The sequence below is a fragment of the Dendronephthya gigantea genome, unplaced genomic scaffold (genome assembly GCF_004324835.1).
Source record: "Dendronephthya gigantea isolate DGI-Jeju-01 unplaced genomic scaffold, DenGig_1.0 000058F, whole genome shotgun sequence".
Classification (NCBI taxonomy): Eukaryota; Metazoa; Cnidaria; class Anthozoa; order Malacalcyonacea; family Nephtheidae; genus Dendronephthya; species Dendronephthya gigantea.
Genome location: NW_021163068.1, coordinates 537,771 through 554,989, shown reverse-complemented (window position 1 = coordinate 554,989; position 17,219 = coordinate 537,771). Strand labels below are relative to the sequence as shown.

Genomic DNA, 17,219 nt, shown 5'->3' with positions numbered 1-17,219 from the left:
AAGTTCTGAGTCAAAATCACATCGAAGTGGATCTCCTTCAGCTGATAACACTAAGTTGTTTTGGATACTCAGCAATCGTTTAGATACCGCCTTCGTTGTCTCAATCAAGCAATCCTTGCCGGCACGACCTTTCTTTATGCAGTTCTTCACGAAGTTGTACAGCGACCCTGCTTGAAGAAGAAGTCTCTGCTTTTCTAAAGAATTACCGTTAATTTTCGCTGCTTTCGTTCCAGACTTCCCCTAGCAGAAATGTGGTTCCCAGCTCACCTCTTTCGACCTGTTCTCTAGAATTTGCTTTCGTACGGCTTGAGAACAGTGTTTTTCAGCAATATCTAGCTCCGCTCTAGACAAAGCTTGTTTCGCCATTGCAACCAATTCAGCACTTGTGTGCTAAAAAATGAAGCATTAATTGTTTTAAAAACGCTGCCTTTTAGTGAAACGAATTTCTTTTTATTTCGACGAATAAAAAGATATCTTTCAGCATAACGTGTTTTACAATTGACCGTAACGAAAAAGATGGCGGCATGTACAAAATACTGCAGAGCTTGATCAAAGTTCACATTAAAATGTAATAGTTTCGCCCCTGACTACAATGTGAAGTACTAATTTTTTTGAAATTCGTGGCGGCATGTACATTTTACCAGAATGCATTGCAGGCATTAAGAACGATTGATTGAAAAAAGATGGCAAGAAAAACTCTTAATGACGTGAAATTTTAACACAGCGAAGAAAATAACTTTCTGTTTTATGTTTGTCCTTTAAAAGACGTCAGTTCGCTTTTTTAAACCATTTCCGAGCGCAATGCATTCTGGTAAAATGTACATCCGCCATTTTTTTGTTATGGGTAATTGAAGTAGCTGGACGAACACCATCAACTAAATGCATAACAATTTCATTACCTCGACGGCAGCTTTATTTTGTTCGCCCAGCATTCCTGGAAAGATTACTGTTCGAAAGTCTATTGAGAGAAAATTAAGATTATTATTATTAATTGTGAAATTCATGAATAATTAATGAGTCTAACTTGCAATCATTGCGCAGTATTTTGGTCACATGTATACATCTGTAATTCTCCATAAAGGTCTCATTAATTGTTAATTAATAATTTTGTTAATTAGTAACTTCATAACTTTGTTACACACATGTCCTAATATGCATTAAGCTTAATTTGTTAATTTCACAAGCACGTTAAAATACGAACCGAAAGCTTTGCAGTGTTACATATCGACGTGGTGTACCTACAAGCTAATTTACTTAACTATTAACTTATTGAACAGAATGGAATAACTATATAGAAAATAAATATATTCTTTTTGAGAATAAAAACTTGCTGTCGAAAAATACTGCAGGGCTTGAACAAAGTTCACATTAAACTACAATGTGAAGTGCTAATTTTTTGGAAATTCATCAAATTTCTACCCGCATTGCTTTAAGTATACTCTATGATATTTACCTTGCTGTTTTGCTTGTAAATATGACCTTCCCCCGTTCAACCATGGCAACAGTTGCCTGAAACCTAGTAAATTGAACATTGACATTCCTAATTGCAATTATAGCTAATTAATTGATTCCATGCAATCTTGCCTGCTATTTTATAAATTTCTCTTATATAATTTGAAACCTGGCCAGAAATTTGATACAGTCAGCGGTTGTTGTATTATTAGATTGCGGGCGCACGCGAGAATGACGTAACCTTGCTAGGTTTTGCTTAAGAAAAAAGTAATTTACAAGTATATCATTCATATCAAATCACATTGCATAACAAGAAATAAAATGCTAAATGTTTTGCGCAGTGGTGTAGCCAGCCAGACGATAGAATTTTAACAATTAAAGCAAAGTTATCATAATTATTCATTCCTTTAGAAATTGATTGTTTTCCGAGTGAACAAACACAAAAATATTAGCATAACCAGGAGTAGGCCTTCAGATTAGCTACGAGAAAAATCTGTAACGCCATTTGAAACCAGTTTAAGTTACAGAACGTTGCGTATTTTTTACACATATCGGGTTGATCATTATTCGGACTAACAAGACTTTTGGACACGAAAAAGGTTGTAATATGACGATATTATACGGACCTAAACTTGTCACTCAACGTTGTTGTACAATTTCAATAACATATGGAACCAGCTATTTGAAATAGGTCTTATCTTGCCTCCTCGTGAAAATTGTTGAAAACTTGGTGAGAGAATATCAAACACGAATGGGCAAGTAAGGTAAGCCGTGTTTTTCTTGTATATTTCTCGCGTTTTGACTGTGCGAATAAGCCTCATTGTATATGCGCCTTTAATGCCTCTCGCCATGTTGTATTTAATTTCTGGTCGGGTGATCCAACAGATTGAAGCAAAGATTGCATCAACACGTCAGTGGGTTTTTTCAGGGATTTCACAATTAAGGTAAATTTACTTCAAATTAACTACCACCAGGGAGGGAGGGTTCAGTCTTAACAGGATATAAAAGTTTTAAAGACAGGATTTACAACTAGCAGTAATCACAGATTAGCGATGTGCGTTCGAAATGTGTTGATTTCGGTTAACGATCGTTAACAAAAATGTTAACATTATAAGGTCACAGGCTCGATCACAGCGTATGTGATACAAAAGGTTACCCGCAAAATGAGTAATTTAACAACAGTGATGGCTGTCAAAGTAGAGCGAGCACATGGTCTCCAGTTACTATGGCGACACATCAGAACGAGGCAAATCTGACATCGCAAATCTCGATATGACACGGCTAGGAAGCGTTCTCCTTCTTCGAACGCAAAAAGTTCTTTGAGGACAGTAGCTTACATGACTTTTATAACAACACATATATAGACAAAGCACGTGCACTGAAAACGAAAAATAAGGCACAAGTAGGCGTAAATAAGTGCGTTGCAATTCTGTGTGGAATCTAACACGTAATTAAAAAATCCCACAAATTGCATAAACCCGCGAATTGCTTTTGAAAGAATTCTAGTATGTATTTGAATGTACTTTGATACTTCTTTTCAGGGTCACGTTGAGCAAATTTTCCGCGTGAGATCTGCGTATACTTTGTCATGTTATAAGATTGTACGACTGTACCGACTATTCATGCATGCATCGAGGTCAGTGACTAGGACAAGCATTACCGCCAGATTTAAATCAAAAAATGTATTTACATAATTTATAAATAACGTTACCAAACTGATTTCTGTGCCGCCTACGGTACAATATAGAATTTGCAAGCTTCGTATATCCTGCTACAAACAGTTTCAATTCTAAATTGATGCTTTTATAGGCTAATGTTATTTGCTCTATACTGACCGTCATCTCTACTTCTCGAGGGTGTCTTTGAGCTGCATGCCATTTTGTCTGCAAGAATTTGAAGAAAAAAAGTAAAACACCAGTTTCATAGTCATGTGCAAATCATGGTCATTGTCACGTTCATGGTCAGTATTACTATTTTTAAGTCTTTATAAAAAATAGTTACATCTGGGGCCGGTTGTTTAAAGCTGGGTTAGCGCTAACCCTGGGTTAAATCTTACTCCGCTGTTTTGGTTTATATGCTTCTGCACCGCTGTTTGTTTCAGGATTTCACAAAAGAAGACTTCTACTGATCCACAAAATATTAATGAAAAAAACATGTTCAATTTCATAGAAATATTGATGTGAAAATTTGAGTTAACCCTGGGTTAAGCTAACCGGCTTTTGAACAACCGGCCCCAGACGTGTAACTGTACAAAATCAAACAATAATTTTTTTTGACTGTTTACAAATAATAATCTGACTGATAGTTAAGACTTATTAATTTACTGGCTAAAATAGTCAAAAAGACATCTATTTTAAGCCGTTCGTTTAAACCATTCTGTCTTCATATATGCAGGTCATGGCCATGGTCAAGTGCAGGCCATGATCATAGTCATGTGCAAGTCATGGTCATAGTCATGTGCAGGTCATGGTCATAGTCATGTGCAGGTCATGGTCATAGTCATGTACAGGTCATGGTCATGGTCATGGTCATAGTCATGTGCAATTCATGGTCATAGTCATGTGCAATTCATAGTCATAGTCATGTGCAAGTCATGTTCATAGTCATGTGCAAGCCATGGTCATAGTCATGTGCAAGTCATGGTCATAGTCATGTACAGGTCATGGCCATAGTCATGTGCAAGTCATAGCCATGGTCAAGTGCAAGCCATGGTCATAGTCATGTGCAAGTCATGGTCAAGGCCATGGATTATTCCTTGTTGAAATTTGTTTCGCTGAAGGAAGAAAATGTGCTGCAAGTTGGGACCACGCCCTTTTTTCTAAATGGTTCCGGCAAGCCCGCATGCATGTAGATTGTTTTAAAGGTCACTAACTGGATGTGTAACATGCAATACATTGGGTATTTTCCTTTACACCGAAAAAACTACCCTCAAAATATGACCGATTTAGCCATTTTGGCCGTTAAAAGCGAAGTCCCCATAACAGCTAATATCCGGCATGAAAATGGTAGGTTTTCAACCCACGGCAAACGACCCACCCTTAAAAAATTTCGATTGAGTGGTGCTACGTCACACTATGACAAGCTGTTCTAAAAAGGTATTTTGATGCTGATAAATACTTCCATGCCTTAATCCAACTCATCATGAGAATGTTGTAACTTGTGGACTATAATAATAAATCAAGCTCCACTGTCCTAAAGGTATATGCCGAGGCGTAGGAGCATACGCGATCTCATTAGTACGTCTTTCTTCGGTTTCTGTATTGCTTCAGAATTTGGAAGACCCATAGACTAAGAGGACTGTACAATACTGATTAGAAATACTTTCCTACAACAATTCCAACATCGCCCGACAAGGTAATCGACTCAAGACGTAAAGTACGGTCAATGACAATGAATGAGTAACGACTTACCAACCGAGACTTCAACAATATGATTGCTTCGTTTGTGAAAACAACTTTAATCCCCTTTTCCCTTCGCACTTGTTAAACAATCTTCTACCGGCGTTTCTAAAAAAAACACACTATATAAATTCTGAATGAGAGGCCAATGCCACTCAATGTACCCAATCATCTAACATTCAGTTATACCTTTTGAACACACAATGATTCTGGCCATTCGGACAAAATGCTTTTATTTACAGTCGTCACGCAATATACCAAACTATCATTAAAATATGGTTTCGATTTCATTTTCGATAGGTCTGAGTGAAATTAATAACTTATTCGCAGAAAAACGAAAGCACATTGCATGAATGAATGAAATATGACGATATTTAGAAGGTATAAACCCAATATTCATAAGAATAATGGAATGTAAAAATGATACCGCCAAATATTAAGACATAAAATAAAATATTTAATTTTGGCTTCAATTTGTTTCAAGGATAGCGACCGAGTTGCCGTTTCACTTAACATAGATTGTTCAAGTCAAGGTTGTTATACCAAAACATGTAGCCTTCTTGAATTTCATTTTCATGACATATGCGGAACATAAACTAACTCAGTTCGGATGAATTTAGACACCCTAATCTCTAGGAATTTCTTGGCAATGTAATTTATCACTTTTCCATTTGGACTTATGCGGTCATGGAAGGGACCTTTACTTGAAGAGGTCATATAAATAACACATCAAAATCAGCTGATAGTCACATCTTACTGATAAGCCGCACTTGTAGTATAAGTCAAAATACTAGGTCGCGTCCTTATCTCAAACCACTCACCCATGGCAACCGCATACTTTTCGAATTCCTTGTTTTTAATTCTCTGTTGTTCTCTGTTGTCTTTAGACTTTTTAAATTTTACATATTACTATTCTGTCATAATTCTGAGGTTTTTTTGGATTAGGATGTGCAAAAGAATCGGAGAAATACCCATTATAAGATCTTAACGATGAGCGTTGCCGTGAGCGATGCGATAATACATCATGCATGCATATTATGAATGTTTATGTAAAAAATCAACACAAATCGTTTTACTGCCGGAGCCTCGATTTTGAAGCTAGATATATCAAAATGATCCTAGCTAGAAATGTGAACTAAATCACTGTAACCAAGGATTAGGCCGCTTTGAGGTATAATATCTAATAATAAATAAATCGTAGAGGTTTAAAGGATCTTATAAGACCATAGACTAAGAGGACTATACTGTCTATACAATACTGATTAGAAATACTTTCTACAACGATTCCAACCTCTTGCGACAAGGTAATCGACTTAAGACGTAAAGTACGGTCAATGACAATGAATGAGTAACGACTTACCAACTGAAACTTCAATAATATGATTTCTTCGTTTGTAAAAACAATTTTAATCCCCTTTTCTCTTCGCACTTGTTAAGCAATCTTCTACCCGTGTTTCTGAGAAAAACACTATATAAATTCTGAATGAGAGGCCAATGCCACTCAATGCACCCAATCATCTAACATTCAGTTATACCTTTTGAACACACTATGATTCTGGCCATTCGGACAAAATACTTTTATTTACGGTCGTCACCCATGCAATATACCAAATTATCATTACAATATGGTTTCGATTTCATTTTTGATAATCTGAGTGAAATTGATAACTTATTGGCAGAAAAACGAAAGCACATTGCATGAATGAATGAAATATGACGATATTTAGAAGGTATAAACCCAATATTAATAAGAACAATAGAATGTAAAAATGATACCGCCAAATAGTAAGACATAAAATGAAATATCTCATTTTGGATTCAAATTTGTTTCAAGGATAGCGACCAAGTTGCCGTTTCACTTCACATAGATTGTTCATGTCAAGGTGGTTATTTTAAAACATGTAGCCTTCTTGAATTTGATTTTCATGAAATATGGAGAACATAAACTAACTTAGTTCGGATGAATTTAGACACCCTAATATCTAGGAATTTCTTGGTCGTCTGGGGTCATAGAAGGGACCCTTGCTTAACATTGAATATCTCTGGAAGTATTTCGGCTAAAGATACCGGAATACCACAAACCGATAGCGCTTGAAGAGGTCATATGAATAGTATATTCTAATCAGCAGATATTTATAACTTATAAGCCGCACTTGTAAATAAGTTAAAATACTAGGTTGCGTTGTTATCTCAAATTACTCACCCATGGCAACCATATACTTTTCGAAATTCCTTGTTTTTGATTCTCTGCTGTTCTCTGTTATTTTTGGACTGTCTGAATTTTACGTATTATTATCTGTTATGATTCTGAGGTTTTTTTGGATTAGGATGTGCAAAAGAATCGGAGAAATAGTCATTATAAGATAAGCGCTGAGCGTTGCTAAGCGCGTGCTTGATGCTTGCTCGACCTCAGAATGTTGTCACGCGGTTCAAAAATGTGACAAAAGTCTGTGTGATGCCCACTCCCCAGGGTTTATTAAGTGCCAAAAATCATAAATAAATCGCATGCATTTTAAAGTAAATATCATAGTGAATTTGCATATAGAACTAAAAAACATACAAAAACAGATACAAAGCATATGAGAACTAAAAAAATCATCTATTTATTAAGGACAATTTCCTCTTTAATTCAATGCAGTTATCTGCAATTATTTTTATTAAAATCGGTCAATTATTCGGACAGGAGACGCAAGTTAAAACTGAACCAACCACTTTTAAACGTCATCTGATCAGCCGGCAAAGAGTTTTAAAACAAAAATACAAATTATTTTCACTATCGTATTTGCAAGCTTCTTTCTTCAAATTGAAGTTGTGATAACAGATTGATTTCACACCAAAATAATGGAAATAGATTATGTGGGGAAATAGATTATCTGCATGGTAGGTGTAGATGTTTGGAAATCGCTTTAAAGAAGCATTTCTTAAAAATAAAGAGTTAAATGCTTTTTGTTAAAATGGATTTCTTTAACAGTCATTAAAAGGTTTCAAGACAACTGAGCATTTACAGTGTTTTGTCTACCACAATCTCATTTAGCTACATTACGTTCAATATACTAATATTGGGGTTGACGTAAAGCGAAATGTGTGAAATACGCCGCCAAATAATAATGTGAAAGTTAAGAATGTTTATTTGAAGATATGGTTATATTATACCAAGTCGAAAAGCAAAAGGCTCCGACAAAATAATTTTGTTTTATGTGACGGCACAATATGGCGAATTTTTATTATGCAAACATCTTATTATGCAAAATTGTTTCGCTTTCATGAAATTAAGCAGTATACTTCAATAAAAGTAAAACGAAAGCACGTTGTTTTGAACGAAATATACAACATCAGAAGACAAACAAACTACTAATAAAAATGACAAGAAAGTAAATTAAAAAGTGTTATTTATAAGATTAGACTAAAATTCCTTCAATTCGGCCCAAAATTGGCCTCAACAAAAGGCCGCCGGAATTATCGCTTCCGTTCACATAATTTAGAGTTCTCTTTAATTGACGTGACTGTTGCAGTTAAGAAGGCTTGTTGTAAAGCATGCAGAGGGTGTTGTACTTCCGGAATTTGAAAACCACTGAGCGGATACGCGAGAACGGCTTTGCCAAATAGATTTGAAAAGGATATGAAAACGACGACATGACGCGTGGCGTTTAAAATCCCGTCCATGGACCCACGTTCCCTCGTAGAGGGGTATTTATTTATTTGATTCCCAATCGACATTTTAACATAAAATATTTGCTGACATAAATTGTTTAACGTAAAAATATTCTTCCGTTCCAAATTCTTTAGCATCGTGCAGACGGTTATTTCGCTGCATGTTCCCCCCGAATGAGATGAAATTTAGAAAATATTCACGAACGGAACATATTTTCTGCATTTTTTGCAAAGGCCACTGCTTGTCCGGCGAATTCGGGATATTTTTGAAATATAAAATGTAGTCGAATCGTAAAATATTGACTGGATCGTAAAAGCTTTGACGTCGATTGGAAAAGTGCATTTGAAATATTGTTGACTGAATTGTTGGACGAAATATTCCCTTGCTTTATTTACACGCAAACGCATTATTGCGGGATTGTTGTGTAGTCATTTGGAAAGTGTAGACTATAGACTATGAAACTTGTGACTTAATTTTGTCAGGCTTTTCCAGAAGTCCAAGATATATATTACGCTCCTAAAAAGAGGAAGTACTTAACACGGGCCGGGAAGGCTTATAAGGATATTAAAACATGCAGCATGCCAGCAATCATTATTTTATACACCACTTCCTGCTTATTGCGTTAAGCCAGCTTTAAAGCCATGAGGAATTACGTCTTCATAACTATCGTTATATTTGCTGCGAAACACTTGCCTTGGCAGTGCAAAGGTAAAAAAAACTCATATTTATTTCCTTTATGAAAAATTCCACATTCAATCGACCAGTATGAAGTTTTAAGTTGTAATATGTAATCATGTTCATATCGACATAAATACTTCCGTTAGGGTATTGAACGTCAACATTATATACTATACAAAGTGAGTACAAAAATGATTATAATATTGAGAGGTATAGAACTTCGGTTAACTGCATGCGTCGAGTTGGACGCCAGATTAATCTGGATAGTCATAAGCTCGGCAGTTCGACACTATCTGCATGTCTAAAAGTCGCCGTAAATCCTGGCGTATCGCCGAGTTTGAAGCTAAATCTTTTGAGCGCAAACCTGAAGTCTGACTTGATAGCTGTCCGCGTGTAGAAAATGAACGAATTTCCGAAAGCTAATGGTAAAATTTGATTTGGACGCCAGAACCATTTCATTCTCGGTGGACTTGATATTTCATTGTTTTAAGTCTTTTTCCTTGTCCTTGTTTTCTTGACCGTGTGTCCTAATGCGATACTAGCTACTTACTAACTAACTGAGTGTAAGGTTTTTAAAGGCCAATGCATTTACACTATGCGATTTGTTGCATACGATTCATATACCCTGGCGTATGTGAACGTATGAACATGCACCGGCACATGCAAACGTGACACTTTAAATTCCACCCTAAACAGATATTAATATAGTGGCATTTGTCCTCCTTTGCATCCGTCAGAATGATAATTGCATCTAAATAAGCCTTAAGGTAGAATGTCAAACTGAGATCTTGGCGATAGCACATTAAACAAAAAGGACCTATTCAACAGGAAGTTGCTAGTTTGCGGTTGTAACCCCAAAGAAGGGCTGATCCGCAGGCTAATCTGACGAACAAATCGCTATTTTGTATTTCCTGACATCCTGAAGACTTTCTGACCCGTGAAGATTACACAGAGATCAAATACATCGCTAGACGCGAGGTAGCTTTAATGCCTAGCGAGCATCCTGTTATATAAACGCGATTAAGACGGTCAGACAAGGCGTAGACGATTCATCAGTTACAATATCGACTTGTCTGATACACAAGTTTCCTTATTAGAAATCGGAACTAATCCACTTCACTTCTAGAGCGCTAAATACAACATAATTTTGTATTTGGTTGTATGGATTCAGTTTGCAGACATGCAATTCTTCAATTCTTGTTTTTGTAGGCGAAAACTTCGCCATAGCAAGCAACAATTTTTATGCTCTCGTTTTTGTTGTAGTCCTTGTCCAATGGGCGGCCTCCATTCCTGCCGTTGTACTAGTTAGAATGGGCAGCAGCCACCGGTGTATTTAGCTTTAAAAACGCGGAAATTGGCGATGTGCGTGAAAAATATTCTCTCTCGTCAAAATTCTTGCAAAAGGGATCTTTGTGATGTATGATCGTCTGGCTGCATTTCAAATATTTTGTTGTGTCAAAGCAAAATAACGCTTCTAGTTCCATGGCAGCTTTACACTATCGTTAATTTATTGCCACGGTAAAAATTAATACCGGTATACCCATTTTCACCAGCGCTAAAAATATAATAGTTGAAAATAGCTAAAGCTAATATGAATGTACCAAATGAACCTTTTGGATAATCACGTCACAACATTATTGCTTTAAGTTTAAAACCACCTTAAAAATGAGTGATAAAAATTTTTCATTTGAACAATTAAATGTGGAATAACACGAGAACGAGGGTCGAGAACTTTCTTTTTATACTCTTTAGGTAATTTTTCGCGTACTCAATTAGCTTTTGCCTTTCCACAGCTTTAAATGTGCCGGTCAGATTACAAGGACCTTCGAGTGAAAACGGTACTGGTCGTGTTGAAGTTTTCTACAATGGAACTTGGGGAACAATCTGCGATGATGGATGGGATTTTAAAGATGCTAAGGTTGTATGTCGTCAACTTGGTTATCTGGATGCCGCAAAATTTCTTGAAGGGGGGCAGGTTCCTTCAGGTTCTGGACGAATATGGTTAGATGGTGTTAGTTGTTTAGGAACTGAAAATAGCATATCAAGCTGTTCTCATCGCGGATGGGGAATAAATAACTGCTATCATTCGGAAGATTCTGGAGTAGAATGTATAAAAACAGGTGAAGTTTCCAAAAATATCTGCTTACTATATTGATGCATTGCACAGTTTTAATGAAAATTGAATATTTGTTGAATCGTCGGAAGAATTTTTTCTTCGGAAAAGTTTTCATCTTTACCATGCATTCACGTTTATTTGATTGCTATAGTATAGTGCTTATTGGCTGGGCAAATTGAAATATGCAAACATTAATTGCACAATGAAATGCCTAAAGTGTATAAAAATTATTAGTAGTCCAAGTTCAATGTCGCCGGTTTAAATTGAGAGATCTGACAAGTGACATGTGAAAGTTCTCAAGCAACAATTTTATTGATACCACAACTGATAACACTGGCTATGCTCCACAAAACTACCAAGTTTTCTTTAATTTCATTCTTAAATCATTAATTAATATTCAAATCCTGCGTTTTTAGCTCAAGATTTGGCCATATAGAACAATCCTTATGCTCATGATAGTCTTGATTCTGTTCCTGTTGTAGTTTTGCCCCAAATAGGTTTTCATGTATTCCAAATTTGGCTGGACTTAGCGAACATGAAAGCTATTTAAAATTATAAGTCAACTGCTCTCTTTTGCGTGTTCTCCTTCATATAAAGGCTTTTTGTAAAAGATCTATTCGCACAACGCCAAAATTAACGGTCTACGTAATCTCTCATGCTTATGCTATTTTACACCAAAGTCACTGAAACCTTCTCTTGTACCTATATTTTCTCTCATTGACTGCGCATTCAAGTAGTTTTTGCCTTTTTACAGCTACAAATGTGTCCGTCAGAATACAAGGGCCTTTAAGTGAAAATGGTACTGGTCGTGTTGAGGTATCCTACAATGGAGTATGGGGAACAATATGCGATTATAGATGGGATTTTAGAGATGCTAGGGTCGTGTGTCGTCAACTTGGTTATCTAGATGCCGTCAGATCTCTTCAAGGGGGGCAGGTTCCATCAGGTTCAGGACAAATATGGTTGGAAGACGTCAGATGTACAGGAAAAGAAAAGGTTATATCAAGATGCTCACATCCCGGATGGGGAATTAATTATTGCACTCATTCGGAAGATGCTGGAGTAGAATGTATTAAAACAGGTGAAGTTATCAAAAAATACCTTAGCATGAATCCTTAATAAAAATAATTTTTTCGGAATATTTAGGAAAACACAGAAATGGAGCACACAAAATTGTAAACTACGACTCACAATCTTTGTATCGCTTATTTTTCCTATTTTTTCTTATTTTCTATTCATTGCTAATCTTCAACTAAAACTTCAAGGCTTTTAAATCGTTGGAAGCATTCGCATTTTTTTATCGGCTTGAACTGCCAATGACGTTTAGTTGGTCATGAAACGTTTTCATACCTATTTTAATTTCTGTCATTATATCTGCGTACTCGAATGGTTTTTCCTTTTTACAGCTTCAACTGTGTCGTTGAGATTACAAGGGCCTTCAAGTGAAAATGGTACTGGTCGAGTAGAAGTATTTTACAATGGACTATGGGGAACAATCTGTGACGATGGATGGGATTTTAGAGACGCTAAGGTTGTATGTCGTCAACTTGGTTATCCAGATGCCGTAAGATCTTATCAAGGGGGGCAGGTTCCATCAGGTTCTGGACAAATATGGTTAACTGACGTCAGATGTACAGGAAAGGAAGAGAATATATCAAGTTGTTCTCGTTCCGAATGGGGAATCAATAATTGTGATCATTCGAAAGATGCTGGAGTAGAATGTAGTAAAACAGGTGAAGTTACAAAATATCTGTTTTCCGCTATCGATTTATTGCCAATCACCAACTTAAACTTATAATGATATTATATAATATAATCCTGTTGCTGTGCTTGCACTTCAAATGTTTTTGCGTGTTAAATAGCTCGACTAATAGAGATATTCTATCACATCAGCCACCCTTACATTTTTTCAATTGCAAATCCCACACATCGCAAAAACCCACTCGCAAGCTTACTGAATTGTACTTGCAAATAACTAAATTTCACCTATTTTACGTATCTTATTACATGCCCATTTTCATTGGATAAAAGCTAAGCAAGCGAGCTGGCGAGCTGGATATTGCGAGTGGAAAAGGAGTTTAAATGTTAAAAGTTTAAATAGCTTTACACACAAGCATAAGCAAAATATTTGAAACCTAAGCCAATGCAAGACAAAAAAGGTTCCAAATATAATTATTTCATAGAATATCGTATATTTTATGAGATTGCCTATGTTCATAAGTTTTTTTTTGCCTTTCTACAGCTACAAATGTGTCGATCAGATTACGAGGGCCTTCAAGTAAAAATGGTATTGGTCGTGTTGAAGTATTCTACAATGGACTATGGGGAACAATCTGTGATGATGGATGGGATTTTAGAGATGCTAGGGTTATATGTCGTCAACTTGGTTACTCAGATGCAATCAGATCTCTTCAAGGGGGTGAGTTTCCCTCAGGTTCTGGGCAAATATGGTTAGATGACGTCAGTTGTAAAGGGAAAGAAGAGAATATATCAAGATGTTCTCATCCCGGGTGGGGAATTAATGATTGCGATCATTCGGAAGATGCTGGAGTTGAATGTAGTGAAACAGGTGAAGTAACCAAAATTGTCTTTCTATTGTCGTCTTCTCTCTTTCCTATTGAATAATAAATACTACCTTCATGGCCTATTTCCCAACTGAAACTTCAATATTTGTTGATTCGTTGGAAGCATTTGCGTTCTTCCACCTTGAACAGCGAATCGTTATAGTAACTATAATGATGATTGGCTGGTAAAATTGAAATATGCAAAAATAACAAATGTTACCCGAAGTATTTATCAGCTGTCTGAGTCCAACATCGCGAATCATTATTGTGATAGCTTACCTGACATAAGAATGTGACAGGTAAAAATCATGAACAAAGCTCATCTTTTTATTTTGTATCTTTTTGTACGTTCTGTTGTTGCAGTCAGGGTAATAAGCTATGGAATTGATACGCTTTAGTTGTCTCGCAAAAGCGCGCGGAAGGGGAGCGTTGAAGTCCCTAAAAATACTGCAGGAATAGAATTACTCTTTTCTTTGACTTATATTCCTCTTTTCTTAATAAAGGAATAGCAAATTCTTGAGTAATTTTTAATTTGAGAAATTTAATCCTGTAATTAATATTCTCATTTGAAATTGTAAAAAATCTCATCCGGAAAAACGAAGGATATCCAATCTGCTGTACTCTAGTTTACTAAAATTTAGTCTATTACTTTTGCTCTAAATATTCTTGGGGAGTAGGCTTAGCAGCGTTAACCACCCTAGCAGCGAAGAACCACCCTTCCTCAATAAGTAATACTGTACTACAACAGCTTGAAATTTAAACGTATTTGATTTTAATTGTATATAGGGTGTGGTAAGACATTTGTCTATCTAACTCTTCATAATGCTTATTTTCTGCTATAGCCTTCGTTCTCAAATAGCTTTTGGCTTTTTATAGCTACAAATGTGTCGATCAGATTACAAGGACCTTCAAGTGAAAATGGTACTGGTCGTGTCGAGGTATTCTACAATGGAACCTGGGGGACAGTCTGTAAAGCTGGATGGGATTTTAGAGATGCTAAAGTTGTTTGTGGTCAACTTGGTTATCCTGATGCCGTCAGACCTCCTCAAGGCAGACAGGTTCCATCAGCTTCTGGACAAATATGGTTAGATGACATCAGTTGTACAGGAAATGAAGAGAATATAGCAAGATGTTCTCATCGTGGATGGGGAATTAATAATTGCAATCATTCCGATGATGCTGGAGTAGAATGTGGTAATACAGATGGAGATACAAGAAGAAATACCGCTTACTATCCATTCATTGCTAAATTCAACCCCCGCCCCCCTTCTCATTGCTAAATTTTGAGCCCATTTTGAGAAAATGATGTGAATCATTGTTATATATGCTAATAATGTAAAAAATCTGTATGTGATCTTGCCTATCGAAATTTTCCATCATTAATGCCAGAAAATCTTGCACATAATGTTTATTATGAACCTTATCAAGAGGCATACTGCCGGCCTAGCCCCACCTTGGTTTTTGCTGGCCCCACCTTCTGTGGTCGTTAAAAAACTATCAGTATCGCTCTTCGTGTTTACTTCTCAGCAACCGTAGGCTACTTATAAAGTAATGCCTATCTAATCTGAGTATACAGAATCAGAATATTTTATTAGTCTCGATATTCTTTCATGTTTTCTTAGGTAAGCCTGCCAGTGTTTTATTGAGGTTACAAGGACCATTGAGTGAAAATGGTATTGGCCGTGTTGAAGTTTTTACTATGACAATGGGGAACAATCTGTGATGTTGGATGGGATTTGAGTGATGCCAGGGTTGTATGTCGTCAACTTGGTTATAAAAATGCTGCTAGGCCACTTCGTCGTGGACAGGTTCCTCCTGGTTCTGGGCAAATATGGTTGTCTAACGTTGGTTGCAAAGGAAACGAACAAAATATAACAAGTTGTTTACATGAAGCTTGGGGAAATAAATATTGTACACACATTCATGACGCTGGAGTTGAATGCAGCTCAGAAGGTGAGATAAACAAAAACATTGAAAGATTGAAATGTACTCCTGACGCTTATCACCACGAAATGATTAGAATGAACCAAAGATGCCTCAAGATTCTTAAAAAAAAATTCATGTTCATATACTCGTTTAAACGATTGCTTTCGATGGAAATCGATCTGTCACGCAGTATAAAGCGCTTTGGCGACGACCCTGAACATAACTTCACAAAGGCTTTCTGCAAGAGAAGAAATTAAATTAGCGCGGTTTCGCGCAACCAATATATTTAGTTTTCAACTTAATAAAAATTTGTAGCACATCGTAGATTAAAAACTTTAAAGTATAGAAGTTGAAAAATGCATGTCAGGTGGAATATTTCTACATAGGTACATGACTTTCACTTTGGATTTCGCGCTTATATTAAAAGCGTTTGTTCATATTATTATAACCTAGAGCTTAAATTAGCGTGTTAAAATTCCGCGCGAATTAATGTAAATGGTTCGTGTTGTGTTTCATCGTATTCTTCAATCGTGTGCAACGTGTCAACGCGCCATACACGACCACATCTTCAAACGGCGAAATAGCAGCGATATTATTAAATCAGAACCAGAATCCACATGTATTAAATTTATTCTTATATACTCCAGCTAAACCTAAATTAATCTAATCGAAAAGCATCAAAAGAGCGGTTTATTCGATTAATTTCCAAACGAAAAAAGCGCTTGTTTTTCCAAAGAAAATGCTGTTATACTCTTTCCTATCTCCCAATATAGGCTATGTCCCTTGCACTGGAAGAGAACCTAACAAGGCAAATTGCTCACATGGACCTTCGAGAAATAATAATTGCAAGCACAACGAAGACACTGGTGTGAAATGTGGTACAAAAGGTAAAACAAAATTTTGTCTCAATGTTGTAATGAGTCGCTGCCATTTTTGCTAAAGCTTGTTAGTTTTTCAATTTGAAAAATGTCTTTAAAAGTACGAATGATAAAACTCGCTTCACAAAAAGCTGTACAGTGCACAGTTTTTTGAAATGTAACCATGACAGTCGGCACAAAAATCTAGATGCGCGACATATATGGTGGTGTCCATATTTTTGGAAACCCTATATCTGAATGGGAGATCTATATGGTTTGCCCAAGCTTTGGAAACTGGTATATATTCGAATGAAAAAGATTGACGTTTATTTACGGATAATCAGTGCATGTAACATTTTACAGTTCTTCATGGTTGATGATATGATCTATTGCTTGTCTGTAGTTCATCTACTCTGTTTGGCTAACAATTACTATTTTCTACAAATTGATTAGGATTTTGTAAACACGATTCGATGTTAGGTTTGACGCTAGCTAATAACAACGCAGTCAGCGCACTACCCAAGTTTGGGTAGTCTCATGGCAATATTTACCTTTGCTAGAGAAATATCGTGTGAA

The 17,219-nt window shown here is 36.3% G+C and overlaps 1 protein-coding gene and 1 long non-coding RNA gene across 2 annotated transcripts; one reads left to right on the top strand and one right to left on the bottom strand.

Moving 5' to 3' along the window:
* Window positions 1-899: 899 nt before the first annotated feature.
* Window positions 900-4,947, bottom strand: LOC114529880. The gene is made up of 4 exons (XR_003687707.1): window positions 4,863-4,947; window positions 3,288-3,335; window positions 1,454-1,516; window positions 900-958 (listed from the first exon to the last, which is right to left on the bottom strand). It is a non-coding gene; the product is annotated as an uncharacterized LOC114529880 (long non-coding RNA).
* A 6,098-nt stretch (window positions 4,948-11,045) lies between these two features.
* On the top strand, window positions 11,046-15,583 carry LOC114529916 (deleted in malignant brain tumors 1 protein-like). The gene is made up of 6 exons (XM_028551485.1): window positions 11,046-11,181; window positions 12,051-12,377; window positions 12,703-13,029; window positions 13,539-13,865; window positions 14,737-15,054; window positions 15,483-15,583. The coding sequence occupies exons 1-6, from the start codon at window positions 11,046-11,048 to the stop codon at window positions 15,581-15,583; spliced, it is 1,536 nt and encodes a 511-aa protein (XP_028407286.1).
* Window positions 15,584-17,219: the final 1,636 nt, after the last annotated feature.

Coding starts and splice junctions, on each gene's coding strand:
- LOC114529916 (XM_028551485.1), top strand. CDS start 11,046: ATGGAACTTGGGGAACAATCTGCGATGATGGATGGGATTTTAAAGATG. Junction 11,182..12,050: donor TCAGGTTCTGGACGAATATG/GTTAGATGGTGT, acceptor GCCTTTTTACAG/CTACAAATGTGTCCGTCAGA. Junction 12,378..12,702: donor AGTAGAATGTATTAAAACAG/GTGAAGTTATCA, acceptor TCCTTTTTACAG/CTTCAACTGTGTCGTTGAGA.